The sequence below is a fragment of the Trichogramma pretiosum genome, unplaced genomic scaffold (assembly GCF_000599845.2).
Source record: "Trichogramma pretiosum strain Unisexual culture from Peru unplaced genomic scaffold, Tpre_2.0 scaffold30, whole genome shotgun sequence".
In the NCBI taxonomy this organism is placed as follows: Eukaryota; Metazoa; Arthropoda; class Insecta; order Hymenoptera; family Trichogrammatidae; genus Trichogramma; species Trichogramma pretiosum.
Window position 1 is genome coordinate 2672 of NW_019641675.1, and position 23534 is coordinate 26205.

At 43.8% G+C, this 23534-nt stretch overlaps 5 protein-coding genes across 30 annotated transcripts in view; 4 read left to right on the plus strand and 1 right to left on the minus strand.

Annotated features, from left to right (window-relative positions):
- The first annotated feature begins 761 nt into the window (after positions 1 to 761).
- LOC106653193 (28S ribosomal protein S9, mitochondrial) lies at positions 762 to 17250 on the plus strand. Of its 2 annotated transcripts, XR_002763553.1 has the most exons (12): positions 762 to 1200; positions 1385 to 1517; positions 1601 to 1704; positions 1776 to 1949; positions 2024 to 2103; positions 2176 to 2251; positions 2324 to 2449; positions 2536 to 2578; positions 2650 to 2768; positions 16713 to 16875; positions 16955 to 17113; positions 17191 to 17250. XR_002763553.1 is itself a non-coding variant. In XM_014372528.2 (11 exons), exons 1-11 carry the CDS (start codon positions 823 to 825, stop codon positions 17044 to 17046), a joined length of 1488 nt encoding a protein of 495 aa, XP_014228014.1. In that variant the 5' UTR covers positions 762 to 822; the 3' UTR covers positions 17047 to 17150. The 2 variants fall into 2 exon arrangements, 1 of the variants encoding a protein (XP_014228014.1); XM_014372528.2 differs by lacking the exon at positions 17191 to 17250 and having other exon boundaries at positions 16955 to 17150.
- Positions 5285 to 11082, plus strand: LOC106653188 (transient receptor potential channel pyrexia). 5 transcript variants are annotated; one of them, XM_014372522.2, is made up of 2 exons: positions 5285 to 5576; positions 7455 to 11082. In XM_014372522.2, exon 2 carries the CDS (start codon positions 7497 to 7499, stop codon positions 10518 to 10520), a length of 3024 nt encoding a protein of 1007 aa, XP_014228008.1. In that variant the 5' UTR covers positions 5285 to 5576; positions 7455 to 7496; the 3' UTR covers positions 10521 to 11082. The 5 variants fall into 5 exon arrangements, with proteins under 5 accessions (XP_014228008.1, XP_023316470.1, XP_023316469.1 ...); XM_023460702.1 differs by having other exon boundaries at positions 5563 to 5622; XM_023460701.1 differs by lacking the exon at positions 5285 to 5576 and adding an exon at positions 5651 to 5751.
- On the plus strand, positions 12413 to 16689 carry LOC106653190 (transient receptor potential channel pyrexia-like). The gene is made up of 2 exons (XM_014372525.2): positions 12413 to 12687; positions 13109 to 16689. The coding sequence occupies exon 2, from the start codon at positions 13147 to 13149 to the stop codon at positions 15985 to 15987; it is 2841 nt and encodes a 946-aa protein (XP_014228011.1). The 5' UTR covers positions 12413 to 12687; positions 13109 to 13146; the 3' UTR covers positions 15988 to 16689.
- On the minus strand, positions 17091 to 19369 carry LOC106653191 (probable arginine--tRNA ligase, mitochondrial). The gene is made up of 6 exons (XM_014372526.2): positions 19237 to 19369; positions 19020 to 19088; positions 17890 to 18945; positions 17694 to 17821; positions 17394 to 17617; positions 17091 to 17326 (listed from the first exon to the last, which is right to left on the minus strand). Exons 2-6 carry the CDS (start codon positions 19027 to 19029, stop codon positions 17176 to 17178), a joined length of 1569 nt encoding a protein of 522 aa, XP_014228012.1. The 5' UTR covers positions 19030 to 19088; positions 19237 to 19369; the 3' UTR covers positions 17091 to 17175.
- Positions 19370 to 20202: 833 nt separating this feature from the next.
- Positions 20203 to 23534, plus strand: part of LOC106653167 (phosphatidylinositol-binding clathrin assembly protein LAP) — a 42939-nt gene continuing 39607 nt past the window's right edge. For 14 of the 21 annotated variants that reach the window (XM_014372472.2, XM_023460662.1, XM_023460659.1 and 11 more), the window contains exons 1-3: positions 20421 to 20912; positions 22265 to 22384; positions 22486 to 22656. In XM_014372472.2, the coding sequence (XP_014227958.1) occupies positions 22527 to 22656 (130 nt within the window). In that variant the 5' untranslated portion in view covers positions 20421 to 20912; positions 22265 to 22384; positions 22486 to 22526. The other 7 variants (XM_023460663.1, XM_023460666.1, XM_023460665.1 and 4 more) reach the window with 5 other exon arrangements.

A 23534-nucleotide genomic window follows, 5' to 3' on the forward strand; every position in this document is an offset into this window, starting at 1 on the left:
CAGAGCATTTTCGGACTCTGCCGGTAGGTTATCTTTAGCGTTGGCTTTTCTTTTGAATCGCGTAACGTTCGTTATTGTTAATTTGGAATAAGGAGAATTTAATTCTAGGTGTGATTTCCATATTTTTTCGTTTTCGATGTCTATGTCAGTGGGTACTCCTTGTATGATACATTTTTTGTAGATATGGGATTGAGGTATGAATGCCGTTAAATTGTTTTTGGTTAGGAAATCAGAAGTAAGGACTTCATTTGCAACTTTTCGGTTGTATGTTATTACTGAAATGGAGTTATATCCGGTTTTTTTAAAATTTTCGAAAACTTTTTGTCCGTATAGGGGCACCATTTTTTTGGCGATGTCTATTTCATATAAAGGCTTACTACGCCCGTTGGCGTCTTTTTTATTTTGTATAATAATTTTGTAGGGTCCTGATATATTGTCTGGGTATGTATGTAACACTGGGGGTTTAGATTGGTTGTTATTATTATTTATATTGTATGTGGGATTATCATTTTGCGTTATTTTTTGTGTTGAGGGGTTTATATTATTGAGGTCTTCGTTTCTCTTTTGTGTAAAGTTATAACTATTAATTGGGTGTGCTAGCTGCAGGAGAGCGCGTGCCCCGTTCATCCTTTTCGGGGTATTAGGCATGTCTGAATCTGAGTTCGCTCTTTTGTGTCGGGTTTTCTCCTTCATTATCTCATCAAAATTTTCATTTTGATGAGTATCCATGGGTGTTTCGTCCATTAGATTCATTGTGCTTATGGGTCGGCCTCTGGCCGCCCTTTTTTTTTTTTTTTTTTGTTACAAGTACTTTTGAGGTTAATGTTATTAGAGTGGAATTATATGTATTTAATTAGAAATATTTGGGGGGTCGAAGTTATTAAGCATGTATGTTTAGGAATGTATTTAGTTGTGTGGCAGTTTATGCCTGCATCAACGAACGAAAATGTAGAAATCGGTGGGAATTTACTTACGGATGAGAGAGCTAAGTTTTTACCGACTGCTTCTTCCAGCGTCCAACCTGCGAATCCTTTGTCGTCTGCTAGCAATTGCATGGGAGTCGTCAGTCGGGTGATTTTGTTGTGCAGCCGCGAAAACACTACGCGACATAACAACATGAGTGCGAATATCTTAAGTAGTTTATCGTGCAAAAATGTTAACGTTGTGTCAAACTTAGTTACAAAGCTTAGCAGTCGTCTAGTAAGTTTTTCATCAAATGACATTTTGTACTTCTAGAGTAAATTTCTTTTGATTTCTTTACATAACCTAAGGCTTCAATTTTTGTATGAATTTTGTTTTTAGTTATTGCAATTTTAGTTGGAAAATTCAGATTTAATTTATAATTTAATTGTTACTTTTGGTTTATAATATGAATGTTTTTTAGGGCAATGTACGTCTTTCTTCAACTGTGGCGGATGCTGCCAAACTTGCATCAAATGTCAGTGAAGCCCAGCCACCACCAGAGAAAAAAATTAATAAAGCTATGTTAGCTTATTTAGAAAGAGCCAAAGCTCATGGTAAAATATACTATTAATATAAAAATAATTCTACATCTTTAATACAACTTATTAACTTTAAATATAATTTTGATATTTTTTAGATTCATTCATCCTTAAAGAAAAAACAGACTTTCAGATAGGAAAAAGGCATTTAGCAAATATGATGGGTGAGAATCCAGAAACTTTTACTCAAGATGATATTGATGTAAGTTTTTGTAGAACAAAGTATAATTTTCATTAAAATATTAGTTGCATTTATGAAATTTTATTTAACAGAGAGCAATTGAGTATCTGTTTCCATCGGGTCTGTTTGATAAAGCCGCTAGACCTATTATGAAACCTCCAGAAGAAATCTTTCCTCCAAAGAAAGCAGCAGAGTTTGATTTAAATGGTAGACCGTTCCATTTTCTATTTTACACCACAAGGCCTCAGTATTATGAAATGCTTTATGTAATTATTGTTAAATTATATTTTAATCTTTAAACTTGAACATTTATTACATATCAATTAAAAATTGGTTACAGACTATGGTGGAAGAAATGCAAAAATTAAATGCTATTGAAGATGACATGATAAGCCAAAATGTTGCTCCAAAAGAAAAATTGTAAGCTGAATCTATCTTTAATAAATTAATAGTGTTTTGAATCTTTTTTAATATTTTTATTATTTTTTAAAGAGATATGGGTGCTTCAGATTGGATGACTCATCTTGAATTAGAAAAATTTCTTATAGAAAATGTTGACGAGAAACATGTAAGGAATAGTCAAATGTTATACTTTTTATCTTCATTAAAATTGTAAAATTTAATTTTCTTGAAATTTCAGTATGAATATTTTCTTTCAACTGCCAAAAGGTTAGCAGAACATCCTTGGGCCTTCATGGCTAAAGATACTATTATGAAATATAGGGCACCAAGGACCAGTCTCATTCAATCTTTTGATATTCCAGACGTAATTACTTTTTCATTACCCTCAAACTTTAATCGTTAGAGTAATTTACATTCTAAAAATTATGAATTTTGGTATAAAATTTTCAGGTGGAATATGACGCTGAAGGCAGACCATTTATTACTGTGTCAGGTAAAAAAATTGAAATTTTATAAGTAACCCATTTTAAGATATCAAAACTAAATCTATAACCTTACATGTAGATTGTATGCGAAAAACGGCACGCGGTGAAGTCACAGTTAAAGGCAAGGGATCGGGAAAAATTACGGTCAATGGAAAACCGATGTATATTCATTTCCCAAGAGCTCAGGATCGCGAACAGGTAAGTCAGTATTGAAATAGTTGGAGGAGTCAAAAATTAAAATTAATGATTATATAAAGTATACACTTTTTTGAGTACTTTAAAAAATCGCATTTTAGAAAAATTTCTTTTTAATAATGTTGATATAATGACTTGCACATTAAAAAAAAAACATAATTCAAATAATTTTATTAGATGATAATTATTAAATTTTTCATATTCAACGGAGAAGTTATAAAAGTTGTAATATTTTGCAATTACTATACTATACGTATTTTTTTTTTATTTTTAATAAAATAAAAAGTGAGTGATATTAAGAATACAAGAAGATATTGGGGTTTTTTATGTGACACATACATTTGAATATGTTGAAAATCACGGTAAGTATGAGTCTCACCTTAACATTTCACAAATCGACATATCACACGTTATTCGCACTTTGAAAATTTCATCATTTGATTCTAATGTGCGAACATGACTCAATGCGTCGATGATTAAACTTTTTATTGGCGTGAAAACTAATAAATTTTAATATTCGTTTCTCGCTTGTAAACATACCGCATATTGCATTTATACTTTCTAAAACTAGTGATTGCGCTTAGATTTCATATCTAATCTTCCGTCCTCGGCGAAACATTTCGAATATCATATCGTTTATTTTTACAAAAACTAAAAGCATCTGTAACGCGATCTGAAACATGTTGTTCTCAATGGCGCATGTACAGGTAGCAGAAAGTAGGAAAAACCGGTGATTTGTCCTTGATGTGCAAGTACCCTTCAACCAGAAACTCCCTGCGCACTCAGAATTTTTACGCAAGTTTAACAACTCGGACAAATAAAAAGGATACGATTATTTGTAACGTTAAGATAAACTTCCTTTAAGAGTGTAAGAGCTGAGAAAATTTCGCGCGCGACCTTGCCATTTTCGAGTGATTCACTCGATGAAAATGATGATCTCTCTCGGATGATCGTCTTTAAGATGAATAGCGGCATGCGTATTCTAGTGTCACTCATTGCATCGATGTTACATAAAAAAAATAAAGATTATTTTTTCTACATCATATCGTGTCGAGAACAAAAAAAAAATTTTTATAAAATCTTGCCTCTCGATTTTAATTCGGTTCGTTTGGCTCTACCAAAAACCGAATGCGAGCTGATACTAAGAGCGATGAAACAGGTCGATGCCACGCGCGCTATGATTTTTAATTGTGCCCCCGTAACGATTGAGTAATCGACATTAAAAAAAAAAATAAATTAAATAAATAGAACAGTTTGACGAATCTTGTCACGTATAAATTAATGTTTTCGATTCGTTCATCGCATTAATTCATTATAAGTACACACGAGGCAGGATAAAAAAGTATAGAGAAAAAGAAAACTTGCTCGCATTGCTAACGCGAATCAACGATGAATAATGCAATTGTTTTACCGATCGGTAATCGAACGCGATTATCCAAGAAAAAAAAGAGAAGACAACGCGGCTTGTTACGCATTTCGTTCGCAAGTTAAGTATAATATCAGGATCATCGTCGTCGTCGTCGTCGTCGCCGTCGTCGTCGCATAGCTGTTCCGTTCACGGCAGTTAGGTATACACGCTTTGAAAATAGAATTTTTCTGACTCCACATGCACGATGACATTCGCTCGAGAGCGAGTGAGCTTAATAACGAGCGAGACGATTTCATTCAGGTACTCTCGTACATAATACTCCCGATTGCTCGTGACTGACTGACTGACGACGACTGGCAAATGATCGCTACTAGTCACTAATAGGAAGAACAAAATGCACAATCGGATACGCGCTTAGGGTTTGACGCGATTCGCATGCAGGGATTATTACAAAGAAATATGAAAGATATGTAATATTTATGAATCGATCAGCGCCCACCTTTATAATTTATCGCTTTTGTGAGGATTCAAAATCTTTTATTTAATGAAATAAAAAATGAAGCCTATTATTCAACGAAAAAAGGAGACTGCTCAAAAGATGTCGATGACTATGAGGATCAAGTTGGTTAATATGTAGATCAGTTACCACATAAATCACTTTTATTCGCGTAGGTACGAGTACGATCCAGTGCATACGCGACTTTTCTTTCATTGTTGTAATTGTAATTTGTCGGCGGTCTAATACAGACATTTCGTGACGTTCTACTATGACGCGGGAAATATCCGATTCTCGAACCGGAAAACACTTTCCGCCGGATTTTCTATCGGTCTATTACCGATGGGAATAGGTATAGCGTCTTCTTTTTCACACGCAAAATTTCCCCTTGCCATTATTTATAAGTATAGGCGAAACCAGTATAGGCATGGAAATGATAATGTATGCAAAATCTCTCAGACGAACCCAATAAATATCGTATTTATAATTATACGGAAAAATACACACCGGTCAGCCGAGTTTGCGAGTATGCGTGTGTGTGCGCCTCAACCGGTCGCTTACAGTCGCTCGCGAATCCCTCACTCTCTTTCACTTGTCGTGCAGCAGCAACGGGCATTATGTGTGCCTTACCCGCACACACACATACACTACCGACGAGGTAGGTATATGTTCCGAAGCTTTTGTGATTATTAAACGCACAAAACGCGTGCGTGTATGTGTGTGCGAATATCTGCTCGATGAAGTGTGTGGCAGCGGTGGTGGCGGCTCGGCAACAGTCGAAGAAACGCACGCGTTGAGCCAGGACCAAGATAGTTTTATAATACCATTATAGTCTCGCGCACTCGCGATGATGCCAGCATTACCTATCCGAGCATCGGCCAGCACTGCTACGGCGACAATGTCATCGGTCAATAGATCGGTTTTGCGCTGTTACTTTTATCTCAAGGTGATTTTCATTTAATACGGATATATTGTTACGTCGTGAATGTACGGTGCGTACATGAGGTCGCTGTAGTTCTTCTTCTTCTTTTCTTCATTTGTGCTGAACTTTGGAGAATTCTTAAATTTTTTTTGTTTATTTTTTTTTTGCTGGCGGATTTGAGATTGCATAATTGTCTCGGGTAAGTGCGGGCAACGATCTGGAATTCGAGACGTTCATTTCAAGAAATACTAGACTTGATTGTCTCGGTATCGGTTTAAAAATCCATTCAACATAATTCACCGCTCTGATGGAAATTTTACAAGTTATTGAACAACGATTAGTCACAATTAGCATTAATTTTAAATTTCAATGTATCAGTGTCAGTGAATTATTAAAAATCAAAAAAAAATCAAAAACAATTCGTTTTGTTGTTTTTGGGGAAAAAAACGGAAAAATTTTTACTTTTTTTCTCCCAAGGTACAACCACTGCACTGATTTTTCCAAAAGGCTATTTTTAACCGCGGCAATTCGTCGGTAATTGATCACGCGACGACACAGGCATTCGTTCATTATATCACCTATTTACAGTCGACGACGTGCACGATAACTTTTCTTCGCGGGATATAGGATGGAAGTGTGACGTAGCTCCACGCAGATTAGGACATTATATAGGACAGAAAATTGGTGCAGAAAATCTATGAGTGCAAAAAGTGTCTCGATATTTTTCTGTGTGCGAGCGTGATTATCTGTTGTGCGATCTTCTGGTACTTCAAGGTTGTTAATGCGAACGTGATTCAATGCGCGCTTTTTAAATGTGTGTGTGAGTGTGTGTTGTAATACCCATTGAGTTTCACTCCGAGTGCCTAGGATATTAATGCGAAAAAAATTCGTTACACCTACATCGTCGTGCTTGTCGATTCGTACATTTATTATTTTGGGCGGCAGAAAAAAGAAAAAGTATAATCAATTTATGGAAGACGACGCTCGAATGTTTCGCCGGGGATCGTGAAATCGACAAGTGAGGGGGAGATTTTGCGTTCGATTCATCAATCGAGTATTAATCCAAAGATCGTGTTAATCTCGACAATCGCAAGTTTTAAGTCACTCCGTGCGGTCGAAGATTCGCCAAGTGACATTTCGGATCGATAAAAGGGATAATTCAATTGCGATTAAAAGGTATCATCGTGTGAAGTACAAGGAAAATAGTTTTTTGTTCGTTCGTTTATTTGTTAAATTTGATTTGTTTGCGGGAAAATGAAAATAATCTTATCGATCGCTGCGTTCAATTATATCCGATTGCTCATCGCGGGATAATAATGTTTCATCGTCGCGAGTGGCTATGAAAATTTCCGGCAATACGAAGGTGATTTAAAAGAAAAAACAAATCGTACTCGACTCGGGACACTTAATTGAGGATAATAATTTAAACATTTTCTCGAAATTTGCCTCTCTGAAATTCTACGCGTTTCAAGAGTTTATATACGAATCGAGATTGTAACGTATAGTCGTCTATGTGCGATTTTCCAATTGACATTTGCTCTCGGCGGCAGCTAGAAAGTGACGTGTATATTGCGTGCGTGCGGCTTTGTAGAGAACCTGGACAGAAAGAATACATTCAATTGTGTATGAACTAATTGAATAAATACGCATGAGTTTTTTTTCGTCATTATTTTTTTTGCCATTCAAAAAGTCAATGGATTTCGACCTCGAGGATGGTAAATTTTTGCAAAATCAATAATAACCTGTTTACCGCGTGGATATCGCGTTTCATCGAGTATTTATAATTAATTAAGCACTCGGTTTAATCATCATCGGCCGCAGAAAGTCATATCCGTTGGCACGCGCGCACATTTTTTTCATTCCCTCACGGAATTTCTTCAAAATAATAATTTCTCTTTGCAGTAAATTGCGATACATAAAAAAAGGCGCTATCCAAGTCCCATCATGTCTGATGGCGTTGACGAAGAGTCACAATCGCGGAGCAGCAACAACGACGACAAGCAGCAGCAGCAGCAGCAGCAGCAACATCCTACTGCAGCCGCTGCTACTAGCCCGAGCACTCGCAACAGGCTCGAGCTGAAGCGCAGCTCGAGCAGTATACTGCCGGTCTCGACGATGGCGCTGATGCGCAAAAGCCGCACTTCTTCGACCCTGTTGCTCGCCTCGGAGCGTCAGAACTCCGTGTCGGAGGGTGGCAGAGGCGACGAAGAACAGCACAACGAAGAAGACGAAGACGACGACAGCCACTGCATGGATTACGGCAAGCCGCCGCCGATCGAGGAGCCGCACTGCTACTACACGTGCGAGAGCTCGGTCTCGGACGAGGGCCAGCAGTGCGCCGTGCAGATCAGTCGCGACTATCTCAAGACGCTCCTGGTCGAGCACGCTCGCGGCCTCGGCTGTCGACTGCAGCTGCTCGACGATCTCGAGGCGGGCAAGTGCTCAGACCTCGAGCAGGCGGACAAGTTCCTGGACGGCTGCAAACCACCCCACGAGCTCGACGCCCTGCTGCTCTACGCCAGCTTCCTCGGACTGGGCGAGCTGCTGCCCCGCATACACGCCCGAGGCGCCGATCTCAATCATCAGGAGCCCGAGCTGGGCGTCACCGCCCTGCACCTGTGCGCCTTCAGCAACTGCTTATCCGGCGTGCAGTACCTGCTCAATCACGTTATCAATCTCAACGCCAAGAAGGCCCACACGCCCTTTCACTTTGCCGGCTTCGGCAACGCCGCCGACGTCGCGCGGCACTTTCAGCAGCTTTGCTGGAGCCAGGAGTCGCCGATCCCCGGCGAGGAGACGGTGCTTCACTCGGCCGCGAGAAACGGTGCCCACGACGTCCTCGGAATACTCGCCCCAAAAAATGCCTGGATCAATCGTCTGGACAACTGCGGCTGGGCGCCCATACACTACGTCGTCGATCGCGCCGATTCCGAGGGCCTCGAGATCCTGCTGGCCGCGGGCGGCTGCCTGCTCGACGTGAGCACCCGCAAAGGCGAGACTCCGTTGCACCTGGCGGCCAAGTGCGGCTGTGCCGACACCCTCGGGCTGCTCCTGAAAAAAGGCGCCAACGCCTCGCTGCGCAATCACCGGGGCGAGACTGCCCTGCATCTGGCCTCGCGCACCCACTCGCTCGAGTGCGTCGAGGCGCTGCTCCAGCACTCCTCGGCCGAGATCGACGCCGAGGACAGCGAGGGCAAGACGGCCCTCCACGTCACCATGGGCCGCTCGCCCCTGACCTACGACGTCGCCGAGACCCTCATCACGTGGAAGGCTCGGGTGAACAGAGCCGACAAGTACGGCTACACTCCGCTGCATCTGGCCGCGATCAACGAGCTCTCGGAGTGCGTCGACATTCTGATACAGCACGGCGCCGATTTGAGCGCCAAGACAAAGGGCGGCACCACTGCCCTCAGCATCATCCTCAGGAAGACGCCTTCGTCGCTGAACTGGTTCAAGCAGAGGCTCGACGCCTCCATCAGTCTGCACCAGCACGGCTCGGCGTCGGGCGAGGTCGAGTTGAGGCTGGACTTTCATCCGCTGCTGCAGAGCCAGCAGCGCGGCGAGATCGGCTACCTCGGCATCTTCGTCAAGGAGGGCTACAAGGAGATCCTCGAGCATCCCCTCTGCCAGTCCTTTCTCTACTTAAAGTGGCAAAAGATTCGCAAGTACTACGTGGGCAGGTTGCTGTTCTATCTGCTGTACGTGCTGGTGCTGACCACCTGGGTGATCACGGCCCTGGCGCACAACTGCTACAACGAGTCGCACGGCCAGTTGGACAACTCGAGCCGACCCCTCTGCGCCAACTCCACGGGCGTCAACGGCTTTCTGTACAAGCATCCTCTGGTGCTGGATTTCGAGTGGTGGATACTGGTGTCTTTGACGGTGCTCGAGGCCCTGAGGAAGCTTTTGGGCATACTGACCTACTCGAGCATCAGGCAGTTCTTCACGCAGGCCGAGAACATGGTCGAGTGGTGCGTCATACTCAGTGTGTTCGCCACCTCGTTCGTCTTCGCCGGTCGCACCCACACCTGGCAGAGCCACGTCGGTGCCTTCGCCGTACTCTGCGGCTGGACCAATCTCATGCTGATGATCGGCCAGTTGCCCATGTTCGGCGCCTACGTCGCCATGTTCACCAGTGTCCAGGCGCAGGTGTTCAAGCTTCTGCTGGCCTACGCCTGTCTGCTCGTTGGTTTCACGGCGAGCTTCTGCGTGATATTTCCGCGCTCCAAGTCCTTCAGCAGTCCGCACACGGGCCTGATCAAGGTGCTGGTCATGATGACCGGCGAGCTCGACTTCGAGGATCTCTTCTTCCCCGAGGAGATGGAGGGCGTGAGACCCGTGGACGTCGGTGGCACCTCCTGGATACTGCTGCAGGTTTCGGCCCAGCTGTCCTTCGTCCTGTTTCTGCTGTTCGTCACCATCGTTCTGATGAATCTGCTGGTCGGCATAGCCGTGCACGACATCAAGGGCCTGCAAAAGACCGCGGGCCTGGCCAAGCTCGTCCGGCAGACCAAGCTCATCTGCGACCTCGAGACGGCGCTGCACGTCGGCATGCCGCAGTGCCTGAGGAAGATGCTGCACTGGACGGCCGTGGTGATGCCCAAGCGGCCCAAGGCCGTACTCACGGTGCGCCCGCTGAATCCGCGCGAGAAGCGACTGCCCCGCGACGTGCTCGCCAGTGCTTACAAAGTAGGACGCGAGCGCAAGACCAGCAGCCAACTGACCACCGGAGCCAAACAGAGCAATAACACAGCCAACTCGATCGTAGGCTACGGCTGGAAGTACGATATCAACTCGTCGATGCGTCGATACGGAGGAAGACAGCAGCAGCAGCACCTGGAACAGGAGTCAGCCGTCTTCGAGGTGGCGGCCAAACTCAAGGAAGAGGTCATGGAGCTCAAGAAGATGTGCGAGAGCAACAACAAGCTCATACACGAGCTGCTTAGGTCTTTATCCAGTACTAAATGATATTCTCTTTGCGTTACCATTTCTTCTTATTTTTTAATGATAAATCTAAGGCTTGTGTTATAGTCGTTGTTCTTTCTGACAATTGTACAAAGAAATTTAATATTAACGTTAGAATGTAATTTTAAGTTGTCGAGTAATGCGACGAAAAAAAGAAAGTTAACAAGTGCCAAAATTACCTGCTTTAGCGATTAGTAGAATTTATGATACTTTGTAATACTTACGATCAGCTTATACATAGAAAATATAGCGATGTAATTAAAACGCGTGAGTGGGGATTTAAATTTTGTACAGTGTAAATATATTATAATAAAGTAAAATTTAATTTGTAAAAATATAGACAATTTTAAATGGCATTCAAAGACTTTATACGGGAAAAAGTACAATATTAGAGTCTTCCATTTTTATGCTATTATTATTGTGATGAATATAATATCGATTTCAATGACTGTTTATTATAAAACTCGAAAGACAAATTGAAAAACTTTAACCAGAAAAAATTAAACGAATGCTCAAAAAACAAGAAAGAAAACTTTAGCCGTCTAAGACACTCTCGATGTATGCCTTTGTATATTATTTTTTACAATGAAAATTATATTTGAAATAAAATTGAAACAAGTTGATTAACGTCCGATCGAAATCAATCCCGTACACGCGATATCTGTGTTCTGCAGCAACAAACGAATCTCTGAAAAGTTACGACAGATCAGCAGCACGCAGCGATTATAAATACTAAGTATACAGCACATATTGATGTTGTTTTACTATCCGATAAGTCGAAGATACGTGACCGATACCTTGATCCTCGACGTGAATTTTTTATCGATACGTGCATTTCCGAAACGGCGCTATCCTTGAGCTTCTCGCCAGCACACGCCACACATTATTATCGACGCGTACTTTATGGTGGTGCTAAGCTCGCACGCACACACCTCTCGAGCAGCTCACAATTTGCATGTATAAAAAGGCCGAAGGCTTTCGTACGCAAAAATCATTCGTTGAATACTTAACGAGGTGTGTGCGCGCGCGCGGAGTACAATAGATTTTAACGCGCGTGACCAGTAGCAGTTGTCTCCTTCGATCTCCCACCACCAACCCTGCGTTTGACAAAACACGATGAGCGACATTTATAAATACCGAAGTAGTTGCCGATTTTTCGACAGATTCAAATCGCGAGTGCGAGTGTTTTTATTTTGGTGTTTGTATTGTTGCTTTATTTTCCTCATAGTATAAAATTACTCCTCGGCTACTCGTGTTCCGCGTGCAGTTGATATAAATCGCAGCACCCGATAAGATTGTCGAATTATAATAATTTGAAGATAGAGAAACGAAACGTAAACATATTCTCGAAATTTTTCTCCTAATTACGTTGCATTAATACCATTTAACCGCGAGGGGATCGGAGATTGCAGACAAATCGTGAACTTTATCGCGTAATCACCGCGCATTAAAGTACATATACTCGTGATCGGGATTAAAGTGCTCAATGTGTTTATCGATTAATTATACAGAAAGTGGAGAGTTAAGATTGATTGATGAAAACGTTTCGTTACGACAAAAAAAAGAACAAAAAAAGGTATACAACGATGACAAAAAATTGACTCTCCGCCTCTTAAAAAAAAGCTCAGGTGCGAGCAGCGACAAGATTCATTCTGATTCGCAGACTCGCTACGCAGAGCTTGCAGTTTAACGCGTCGAACATTCGTCGTGTCCGGCGATCATTGCACAGTAGTGCGCGTCGACGAAAGGGACAAGTAAGAAAAAAATTTCAATAAAAAGAAGAGCGGCGAAGGGAGGAGCGGTGGTGGGGGAGGTGGTTGGCTGGTCGGATCCTATCTTCTCAATGCGCGTGCCGTAATGACACACTCTTATAAAGTGGCTGAAACGAGCTTGCACAGCTCGTAGCGCGTTTGGCGGTGTATTATAAAGCGCGCAAAATCACGATGACGCTGAGTGGTGCGCGCCTACTGTCGTGCAGCAGCAGATATAGCAGCTACTACAGCAACATCATCATCAGTCTAAGGTGACATATTTCAACATGTGCGTATTATTGAACTGCTATTCTAAACGAATGATACAAAAGGAAACAACGACGAATATAGTTGATTCAAGATGTGCGGTCTAATAAACCGATAAAACGCTACTAATCGCTGTTTGTAGACTTTGGCAGGTTTGTATAATAATAATTGATTATAATTGATTGTCGCATTGAATTGCACCGATGGAGTGGAGCACGATCGAAGGGCCTCGAAGCAAAGTAGAAAGCACTACGCGTACAGAGATTACGTGTTTTTTTTCGTACACGCGTCGACGCGCTTCTGACGCAAATGAAAATGATATCCGCGGTAAATATCTGTTGTAGAAAATTCACCAATCTTGATTGATTCGCCGCACGAGAGTCGAGGGGGAAAATATGTTCTATTTTTTTATCGTTTTTGGCGAGTAATTGTACACTTAACTTTAAGTTACACTAGCTTACTACCAGTAACGATTTCACGAATCGTGCTCCGCGATCATGTTTAAATTGAAGAAAAAAAAAACTCTACTCCTCTACGAATTAACGACTGAGCAAAGTGTTTCTCTCATTCAAGAAGCTACGTCAACGAGGACGAATCCACACGACAACGAGATGTCGCGCTCGTGGACGCTCAGCGACATGGTCCGCGAACAATTGGACGCGGATCAGTCGAACGAAGCTGCTGCGGCGGCGGCGGCGGCGGCTAGCGTCAAGGACAATAATATAAGCTTAAAGCCATCAGCTCAGCCGCAGCAGCAGAGCAATGGCTGCGTCGCGGCAGGTAAACCTCGGCACTACTCCGTGGGCTGCATCTACGAGGCTCGTAGCGCACCTCCACGGGATCTCTTGTTCCGCAAGCGTCCCGCGTCCTTCTACAAGTACAAGCGCGGCTTGCGCGCCTTATCGCTCTGTCCGGACACGGCCGGCAACGACAAGTCCATCATCCTGGAGGCCGGTGGACTGGACGGTGCGGTGAGCAGCAACGAGGAGATCGACGCGGGCACGCCGCCGCCCGTCGACGACTCGCTGTTCTTCGATCACGAGCTCGAGGCCCTCAAGCACGTGAAGATCGACGGCACGAATCTGAAGACGGCCCTGTGGGCCTCGGTCAACGTCGTGGAGATGCGCAGCCTCGTCGAGCTGGAGAAGGGAAATCTCATAGCGCTGCTGACGGCGGATCAAAGACTGAAGAACATGATGTTCCTGTGGTCGTGCTTTCGCGGCCTGGTCCAGCTGCTGGCCAAACTCGAGAAGTGCGGCGCCGATCGAGACTACGTCGAGCCCTCGACCGGCATGAACGGCCTCCTCGTGGCGGCCCTGGCCAATCAGCTCGACTGCCTGAGGTACCTGATCGAGCGCGGGGCCGACGTGAACTACGCCAATCCCAGCATATTCTACACGGCGCTGCACCTCGCGGCCTTCAACGATTCCGTGGAGGCGAGCGAGCTGCTGATCTCGAGCGGCGCCAAGCTCAACGGGGCCGCCTATCAGCAGGAGATCGAGCCCGTGCTTCACTCGGCGGTCCGAGCTCGCTCCGAGCGGGTCGTGCGCGTCCTGCTCGATCGGGGCGCCAGCGTCGCCCAGAAGAATCACCTGGGCGAGACGGCTCTGCACGTGGCCTGCTACGTTCAGTCGGTCGGCTGCGCCGAGATGCTGCTCCAGGCGCCGGGCACCGACGCCAACTGCGTCGATCAGCAGTGCCGCACGCCCCTGCACTACTGCGTGATGCACGCCAGGTCCTCGGCGGAGCTCGTCGAGCTGCTTCTCAAGTACGGCGCCGCGTGCAACGTCAAGGACCGGCAGGAGCTCACGCCGCTGCACATCGCCTCGCTGAACGAGCAGTCGCAGTGCGCCGACGCCCTGATCTGGGCCGGCGCCGACGTGAGCGCCACCACCAAGGCGGGCCTGTCGGCGCTCAACATCATTCTGCGCAAGATCCCCGAGTCGCTGCAGATCTTCAGGCAGCGGCTGGACGCCTCGATCCGGCTCAAACGGCCCGTGCCTCACAATCGCGAGTTCGAGATGAGGCTGCACTTCGATCTGCTGTTCCCTTCGAACAATCAGTGCGAGACCAGCTTCATCAACACCTTCGTGCAGGAGCACCAGAAGGACCTGCTCTCCCACCCGCTGGTCATGGCTTTCTTGCACCTCAAGTGGGAGAAGATACGCAAGTTCTACCTGATGCGGATTTTTCTGTACGCGCTCACGGTCATCATGATGACCACCTACGTGTTGACGGCACTGGCCTACAAGTGCTACAACCTCGAGGCCAACAGCTCCAAGATCTGCAACAACAAGCGCCTGTCGGGCTTTCTGTTTCGCCGTCACGTGATCGAGATTGAGTGGTACGCCACCGTGCTCCTCACCTGCGTCACCATCCCTCGCAAGATCTTCGGCTTCATGGTCTACAAGTCGGCCCGCCAGTACTTCACCAACATCGACAACGTCCTCGACACCATCGTCGTCGTGAGCGTCTTCGTCACGTCCTTCATCTACACCGGTCGCACCTACGACTGGCAGAACTACGTGGGGGCCTTCGCCATCCTCTGCGCCTGGACGAATCTCATGCTGATGGTCGGACAGCTGCCCGCGTTCGGCACCTACGTCGCCATGTTCACCCACATACAGTTCGAGTTCGCCAAGCTGCTGCTGGCCTACTCGGGTCTGCTGATCGGCTTCACCATCAGCTTCTGCGTCATCTTCGTGGGGGAGCCGTCGTTCGGCAATCCGTTCACGGGCTTGATCAAGGTGCTCGCCATGATGGCCGGCGAGCTCGACTTCGAGGGTCTGATCAATCAGGACGACATAATACACGACGGCTCGTTCGTGCTCTATCATCCGTTGTCGGTGTGCTCGCAGATACTCTTCACCCTGTTCATCGTCTTCGTCACGGTGATCCTGATGAATCTGCTGGTGGGCATCGCGGTGCACGACATCCAGGGACTGCGCAATCACGCAGGCTTGACCAAGCTCGTACGCCAGACCAAGCTCATATTATTCACCGAGATGGTGCTGTACAACGGCCGCATACCGTACACCTTCAAGAAGTGGATGTGCGACCACAAGATCGACGTGGAGAACAGCGGCCGACGCAACATACTCGTGGTCAAGCCGCTGAATCCTCTCGAGAAGCGACTGCCCAAGGACATACTCAAGGCGGCCTACGCCATTGCCCAGCGCAACGCACCCCTCGTCGACGAGGACGACCACGTCAGTCAGCTGAGCGAGCACGCGAGCTGGATGAAGCAGCAGCATCAGCACGAGAACAACGGCGCCGGCGGCGAGGACTGCTGCTACTTCAATTGCGGCGAGCAGCTGCACACGACCGTCGACCAGCTCTGCACGCAGATCAAGTCGATGCGCGAGGACGACATCAAGGCCATACGCGAACAAGTGCTGGATACTAACAAGCTGCTCAAGAATCTCGTGGCCAAGGTTCAGAGGACAAGGTGAAGGAAGGCGCGCGCGCCAGTCGCTCGTGTCACGTGCTGAGCTGCGTCAACTGAGAAATTTGCCAACTGAAAATGTTTCTTGGATGCGCGATGCCTTTCACTTTCTATACAATTGTCCAACTGATTTTATTGAAATTTTATTTCCTTTTCTTGTCATTCGACATTTTTATCGATTAATTTACATATGTTTTTCGATTAGCATTACAGATTTTATATACGATAAAAGTTACAAGTGAGATTGTAAAATACTTTTTATGAACAATTATGATTAGGATAGAATGGTACAAGCATTTTTGTAACGTATAACTTTCAAAATTTTTATGAAAAACAGGTTAGACGATGGGCAGCAACACATACATGTAAAATTCATAATGTTTCAAGCAGTCAACAATAGCATTATGAAATATAATACATTTTTTAATACCGAACGATTATTGTTATTTACCTTTACTGCACGTATTTACTTCCTGTATACTCTGTAGCGTTTAGATTCGCCGGTTCGAATCGCTGATCGAGCAACAGTACGAAGCAAATTAATTCCTGCCAGCATTGCTGCTTCTCACGTATTTTGTCTGGAGTTTACATTTGAATAAATTTCTACTTCTTTCAAGTATTGAAAATTGTCAAATATCAAGTCAAGTCAACATATCAACATTTATTAGATTATTATTTTCGAACGATTATCACGATCCTGTATGCTAATACCCGTAAATGAACTTTTTCCAGATTATTTTCCCTCTGCAATTCACGAAGCTCATGGATCAGGTCGATGTCGAGGCGACAGTAAGGTTCGGTGGACCCACCGGTCAGTCCGGATGCATACGCTGGGGCATCGCTTGGGCTCTTCGCAGTTTCGTCGACAGAGCTACTCTCGAAAAAATGCGAATAGGTAAGAAGATGCGTGAATCAAACAAAAAAAACTCTTTTTTAATTGAGTTTAAACACAATCTCTATTCTTCAAATTTTAGCTGGATTACTCACGAGAGATTGGCGAAGACGCGAGCGCAAGAAGCCAGGTCAAGAGGGAGCCAGAAGGAAGTTCACTTGGAAAGCGCGTTAGCCGAGAGGTGTTATTAATTTTTGTTAACAATTGACATTCAATACGAATTTTTATCATCGTGTTTATTGTAAAAAATTTTTCTTATTAGATAAAAAAACTATAAACAATCAACAGTTCATTTGTAACAAATCACATTTTGTCTAGAGGCTGTATGCCAAGTAGCCTCATGCCCTGACCAAGAACTCTTCTAGCAACATGCATGAGCAAGAGCCTCTGGTTAGCTACATCAGCTGGTTCTCCTTTTATTCTAAGCACTTTGAAGGCTCTGCTGATTGAATGACTGAAAAAAACATACATTTTATTTATCTGAAGTAGTTTAGGATTTAGAGATTATGGAAAGTATTTACCTTAATTGAAATAAGTAATGAACCAAAAGGCAAGGTTCGAGTTCTCTATATGATCTGGCAATAGCTCCTTCAAATTTATTAATATGCAAAATAAGATTTTGAGCTTCTGGTTCTTTGAGAAAAGAGGGGTCACACTCTGATGCAATTATAGCTCCCGAATTTTCTTCTAGACTAACTAATCTACAATGAGCATATTGCATCATTACTCCTGTATCTCCTTTGATCTGCAATATAAATTTAAAAAAATATTTGTTAATAATTAGTAAAATTATAAAATAAAGTAGTAGAGCAATGTATTACATCAAGAGCTGTATTCCAGTCAAATTCATAATCTTGATTTCTTTTGTGTTTTAAATCATTGACAATTACTGCTGATATGCCAAGAACTTCAGTGCTTGGATGATCAATGTCTAAATTAACTTTGGTATCTGAAAAAAATTTAATTATTAGTTTTTTCAAATGTTATTTGTTACATCTAAATAACAATCTGACTTACTTTTAGCTTCAAGTTGTTGTTTTCTCATAACACATTTGGTCTCATCTAGAATATCTTGTAAAAATACTGCTGTTCCTTTCCTTGTACTCATACCTTTGATTTTACCAAAATTGATGTGCTTTAATTTATCAGCCCAGGGTAGCTTCATAGAATGTAAAATACTCATTAAATTTTTAAAGTGATCTCTTTGAGCATTATCTACAACATAATACATTGCATCAAAATTGTATTTTTGATGACGATCTATTGCAGCAGCAATATCTCTCGTGATGTATAGTGAAGACCCATCACTTTTGATGATAGGAACCGCTTTCTTTTCATTCAAATGAATTACTTTTCTATTTTTGTCATCCAATGTGAGAATATTTAAGCTTTCCATTTGTGACAAAACATTAGTTATTTTACTAATACCATATGATGATTCCCATTCATATGCATCAAATTTGACATTTATTCTTTGGTATGTATTTTGTAACTCATTGATGGTGTACTTTCTGAAGGCTTCCCATTCAGCCACTGTCTGTTCATCTCCATTCTCCAACTTTGAAAATAGCTTTCTTGCTTCATCAGCAATAGTAGGATCTTCTTCTGTCAATTTATTTGCATGAACATATGCTTGATACAGAGAATTTATAGGATCTTTCTCAATGGTCTCTTTTGGTATCTTTGCCAGAGAAAGGCCTAATTGAACAAAACCAAATTGTGTACCCCAGTCACCCAAATAATTAATTCTTGTGACATTGTTTTTAAAAAAGTTATTTATATTGGCTACATAATTTCCAATTATAGTTGATCGTAAATGACCAACATGAAAAGGTTTGGCTATGTTCGGTGAACTAAATTCCACAATAATGTTTTGTGATTTTAAATCTTGAGCATTTGGAGGCTCTACTTGTTTTTTTAAAGAGTTGATTAGTGTTTCAACACTAAGATCTTCACTACAGGTTTCTACTTTTTCTGTTTTAACTTTATGAGATTTTGAACGTATAAACAATTGTGATAAATATTTTTTATTTGCTTTAGTTATTTGTTCAAAATATTGAATAGATTGAGTGCCTGCAAAGAAAAAAAGGTCTGTAAATGTAAAAATATCAAGCATTTATAGAGTATGTATAAAATTTATAACACACCTGAAATCATTGTTTAATATTTAAATTACTCAGTTGCTAATCTTTGATTTCTTGTAAACAGTGTTTTACCTGCCAAATTAAAAAGCCAAATATCATTTTCAATTCAACATCCAAACAATCAATTCATTTGTTTGACACTTTAAACTGTACACATCAACATACAAACAACATCAAAGAAATACTTTTACACTCCTAAAAGTCAATATAATAAACTTACTGCTCGGTGACAGCAAAAAGATCAATTAATCATCAAGTCCTACATTCATCATCAATTTATAAAATAAAAATGATTACAAATAATAGCAAGCGAACTGTCAAAAGATACGAGACAATTCAAACACGTTATTCGCTTTGAGTAGCAGACGAACGAATTCGGAGTCTCTCTCTACTATGAGGTCATGGCTTACAGTGCCGCACGAGCGGTGGCAGTTGTGCACTAGCAGAAAATACCGCAAACCAGGTAGCATTAATGCATCGCATCATTGTAGAGCCGCACTAAACCGTTAATCCGACTGTATACTTATTGCAATCGACCGTGAGCGCACGCCGGGTGCCGCCATCTTGCTCCAAAGATTCACAACACATTCTTTACTCCACTGCTCCGCAATCTATCTAGCCGTCATGGCGCGCAAATCGCGCAACACGCAAGCGTGCGCGAATTCACATCGCAATGTTCTCGGTGAATGTATATTAAAAGTAAGTATGTGTGAGTGCATGATTCGCTGTTCGCACGTGCATGCATATCAGCAGCAGCAGCGATGCGTCAAGGTCCCTTTATATTATACTTTCTCTCGCGCTCGCTCGCACACACATCAGCAGTGACGAAACAAAATCGATAAGCGATACCTTGCGCTGTATTATGCATAGATGGATTGGCACGAAGAATTTATGCGCGCATAAAAACTGCTCCGAGCTGATGATTCATTTTGGAAAATCTTGGTGCATGCCGATTTTTTCATTCATCGATCGCGCGGACTGTCGCTATACAAAAGGGCACAGAGGATAATCGCCGCATCGCGCAGTCCGTACGCGCCTCGCACACATCTCAATATACCTGTGTGCTTCGTTTTGCTAGTATTATATGTGTTGAACATACATTCGCTCAACTGTATTTCAGTGTGTGTGTGTATGTGTGTGCGTAAAGCAGCGCTCGGTAAAAGAGTATGCGCAGAGCTCAGTCGATCGAACGCCGCCGCCGCCGCCGCAAACGCGAAGCACATAAGCAGCGCCTGCTAAAAGAGAAAGAGAGAGAGAAAGAGAGAAAGATAGCAGCGCAAAACTCTGCGTTGCAGAAACGTCTAGTGCTGAAAGTTTTGTGTGTCAGAGGAATAGCAGCAGCAGTCAGTGTGTTGCTCGGTGCGCCTCCCGTGTATACATGTGTTTCGTGCACTAGGTACATATCTATACATATACAAGTACATAAAATATATAAAACGCGAATGTGTGCACGAGTCTCTTCGTTTCGCGCTGCTGCAGCGCACGCACAACATCTAGCATAAGAGAAAGAGATAGAGAGTGTAACAGCAGCAGCAGCAGCAACGCAAAGATAGCAGCTCAGGCAATTTCGCGAGAGACGGAGAGAAAGAGAGAGAGAGAGGAGCAGCAGCAGCGCGAAGTTACCGCCGCCGCCGTCGCCGCCACAGTAGTAGTCAGTCAGTCAGTCGGCCCCCGGAGGACGCGAGCGTAGGCGACGACGACGACGACGACGACGACGTAGACGTCGACGACATATACAACACATCATCGTCGTTATCGACTGCACACAATTTATCTTCTTCTTTCAACGTGTAAAGTCACTTTCGCGCATATGCATAATCATTACATATCTAAAATTCGCAGAGTATAGTAGGGAAAGAGAGTATCTGCTGCTCCGAAAGAGAAGCAACCCCCGTGGTGAGTTGCAGCTCTCTGCCTCTCTCGTCGTGTGCTGCTCCGTGCTAGTGTGTGCGCGCGTGCCTCTCTACATATCCTCTCTTAATAATATAAAACATATAATATATCATATCTGTGCGCGTATGTGTATACGATATCTCATATCTCTCTGTGTGTGTATGTGCCTGCTGCTGTATATTTATATGTCGGATATAACGTGTGTAGCATACAACATCGCCGTCCACATATCGTAATATATACACAAGCAGGAGCAGCAGCAACTCCCTTTTAAATACCCGCAACAGTAGCAGCAGCAGCAGCGATTCGTCGTAATCGTGCTTGTGTTCGTGTGCGTGTGTAGCCGTGAGAATTCGAGAGTGCATTTCTCGGCGTGCCCGTGTCTCTCTCTCTCTGCGTGTGCCCAGCAGCAACCCCGCGCTCGCGAGAGTGTTTTTGTTTTATAACACCGAAAAAATCTCTCTCTGTGTAGGGTGTGTTACACATGTGTGTGTATGTGTATATAATATGTGTGCTTGCAGCTGTTTAAAGGGGGGCTAGATTAGCGGACAAAAAGCCGCAAATAATTGAAGATGTGCTTTTCGGAGTCGACCAGTTTTTTTTCCTTTCATTCCAAACGCGTATAGTATAATTATACTTGAAATCTCGACTTTTTTTCTCTTTTTTTTTTGTTGCAAAGAAGAGACACGTCGATAAGTCGCGCTCTCTGGCTCCGCTGCTGCCTCGTGCTGAGATTGTGAGTGTGACTGTCTGACTCTGTCTGACTGTGAGCGATTATTACTTACATATATACTTACACTTATATACACACTTACACGGACTGTGGCTCACTCTCGACGCTTTACTGTCACACACACACACACACACACACACAGTTGACTTTTTTCCTCTCGCATTCGTGTGCGGTACTCGATACTCGATGTACTTGCACTTGCATCCAAGACAAGATACACCGTCGCGATAAATACAATACATACTTAAACAGCGACTCGCACACGTACATGCGCGTAATAATGTAATCTAGTATCCACAGCTACCTGTACTAATCACAGGCTGAAGACACACAAGCGTGTGCGCGTATATAATACAAGCATATAATACACAGACAGACGGAGAGTGTCGAAAGGTGGTGTTTGTGTGTGCATGAATGTGTGTAAGTATCGTATGTCTGTCTGGGTGTATTTATGTGAGTGCGCGCGACACAAGCACGCCAACGAAATCGCGCGAGGTGTTTCACTTGCTCTCGTAGCAGAAAGCAAAAAATCAAAGAAAAAAATAAAATTAAATAAAATGTTTCGTTTATAATAGTGTTGATTCATCATATCAGAATTTTTTCCTTCTTGTGCTGTTTAAAGGTGATCGAGTGAGTTTTCGCGCACGCACATTGTGATATAGTGGTTATTACATAGTAATACACATCGTCTCTCACATCGTTGCGAGGCAAAAAATCGAAGAGACTCTTGAATCAGCCGCAGGTATTGCATACTTTATTAATAAAAAGAAAACAACAATAAAACGAGGAAGGCTTTGCCACAGTGAATTAACGTATTTTACGCGTGCGTGCGATACATTGTAGAGGAGAGAAGAAGTTAAAAAAGAAGAAAGAGGAGGCACGAAATGGCGGGCCAGACGATCAACGACAGGCTCTTGGCTGCCAGGCACAGTCTCGCTGGCCAGGGCTTGGCCAAGGCCGTCTGCAAGGCCACCACCGAGGAGATGATCGGACCCAAGAAGAAACACTTGGATTGTGAGTTTAACTTATAAATGCATCTTTATTTAATTGTATAATAATAATGTTAAGCTAAGCCCCCTCTAACCCTTTATCGAATTTCGCTCTGCGTGCTCACGGTTGTGTGTGTGCGTCGTGCGCGCGATCTGTGCGACCTTGAAACTTTTTTTGTGCTTTCCTCTCTCTCGCTCTTCTTTTGAGTTTAAAATCCCACCGCCTCCGTCCGTGAGCTGCTGCTACTCGAAGATGCCTGCAAAGTCATGTGTTCTCTTCGCTCTTGTATCGATATTTTATCAATCACCTACTATAAAACGTGCAGCATGCGATATGGTGCACGTACGTATCGATCGACGCCTCTCTCTGATATTATTTAATTCGACGTCAGAATCGTTTGTTGTTATATATTTAGGCCTGCCAAAGGGTAAAAATGTATCGTGCATAGTTCTATTTTTTTCTTTAGAGGACACGATTTTACTAGCACGACTCCGGTGCACGCGTCCTCCTCCTCCTCCTCCTTCACCCCCGTTTAATAATCGATAGCCTCGTACTGCACACAGTACAGAGAGAGCTTGGCCGAGAGAAGAAAAAGCACCGCACACTTTATCTGGCGCGTTCAGTGCACTTGATCTTGGTGGCAGCCGCGCCTCGTGCAAGTTTTTCTTGCTCTCTCGTGCGCGCGCGCAACCGAGCGACTCGAGCACAGGTAGAAATTGTCATTTAACCTCGTGTCGTTACAGCAATAATGAAGCAAGCGTTGTTTTTTTACCTAACGTTGCTGAAGTAAGAAGGCCCGTGTTAAAATTTCGACATCGGTCAGTCGCTGTTTGTAGTAATGCTAGTAGTACCAGTAGCAGCAGCAGTAGCTGCTACTCCCTCACACAGCATATGCACGTTTA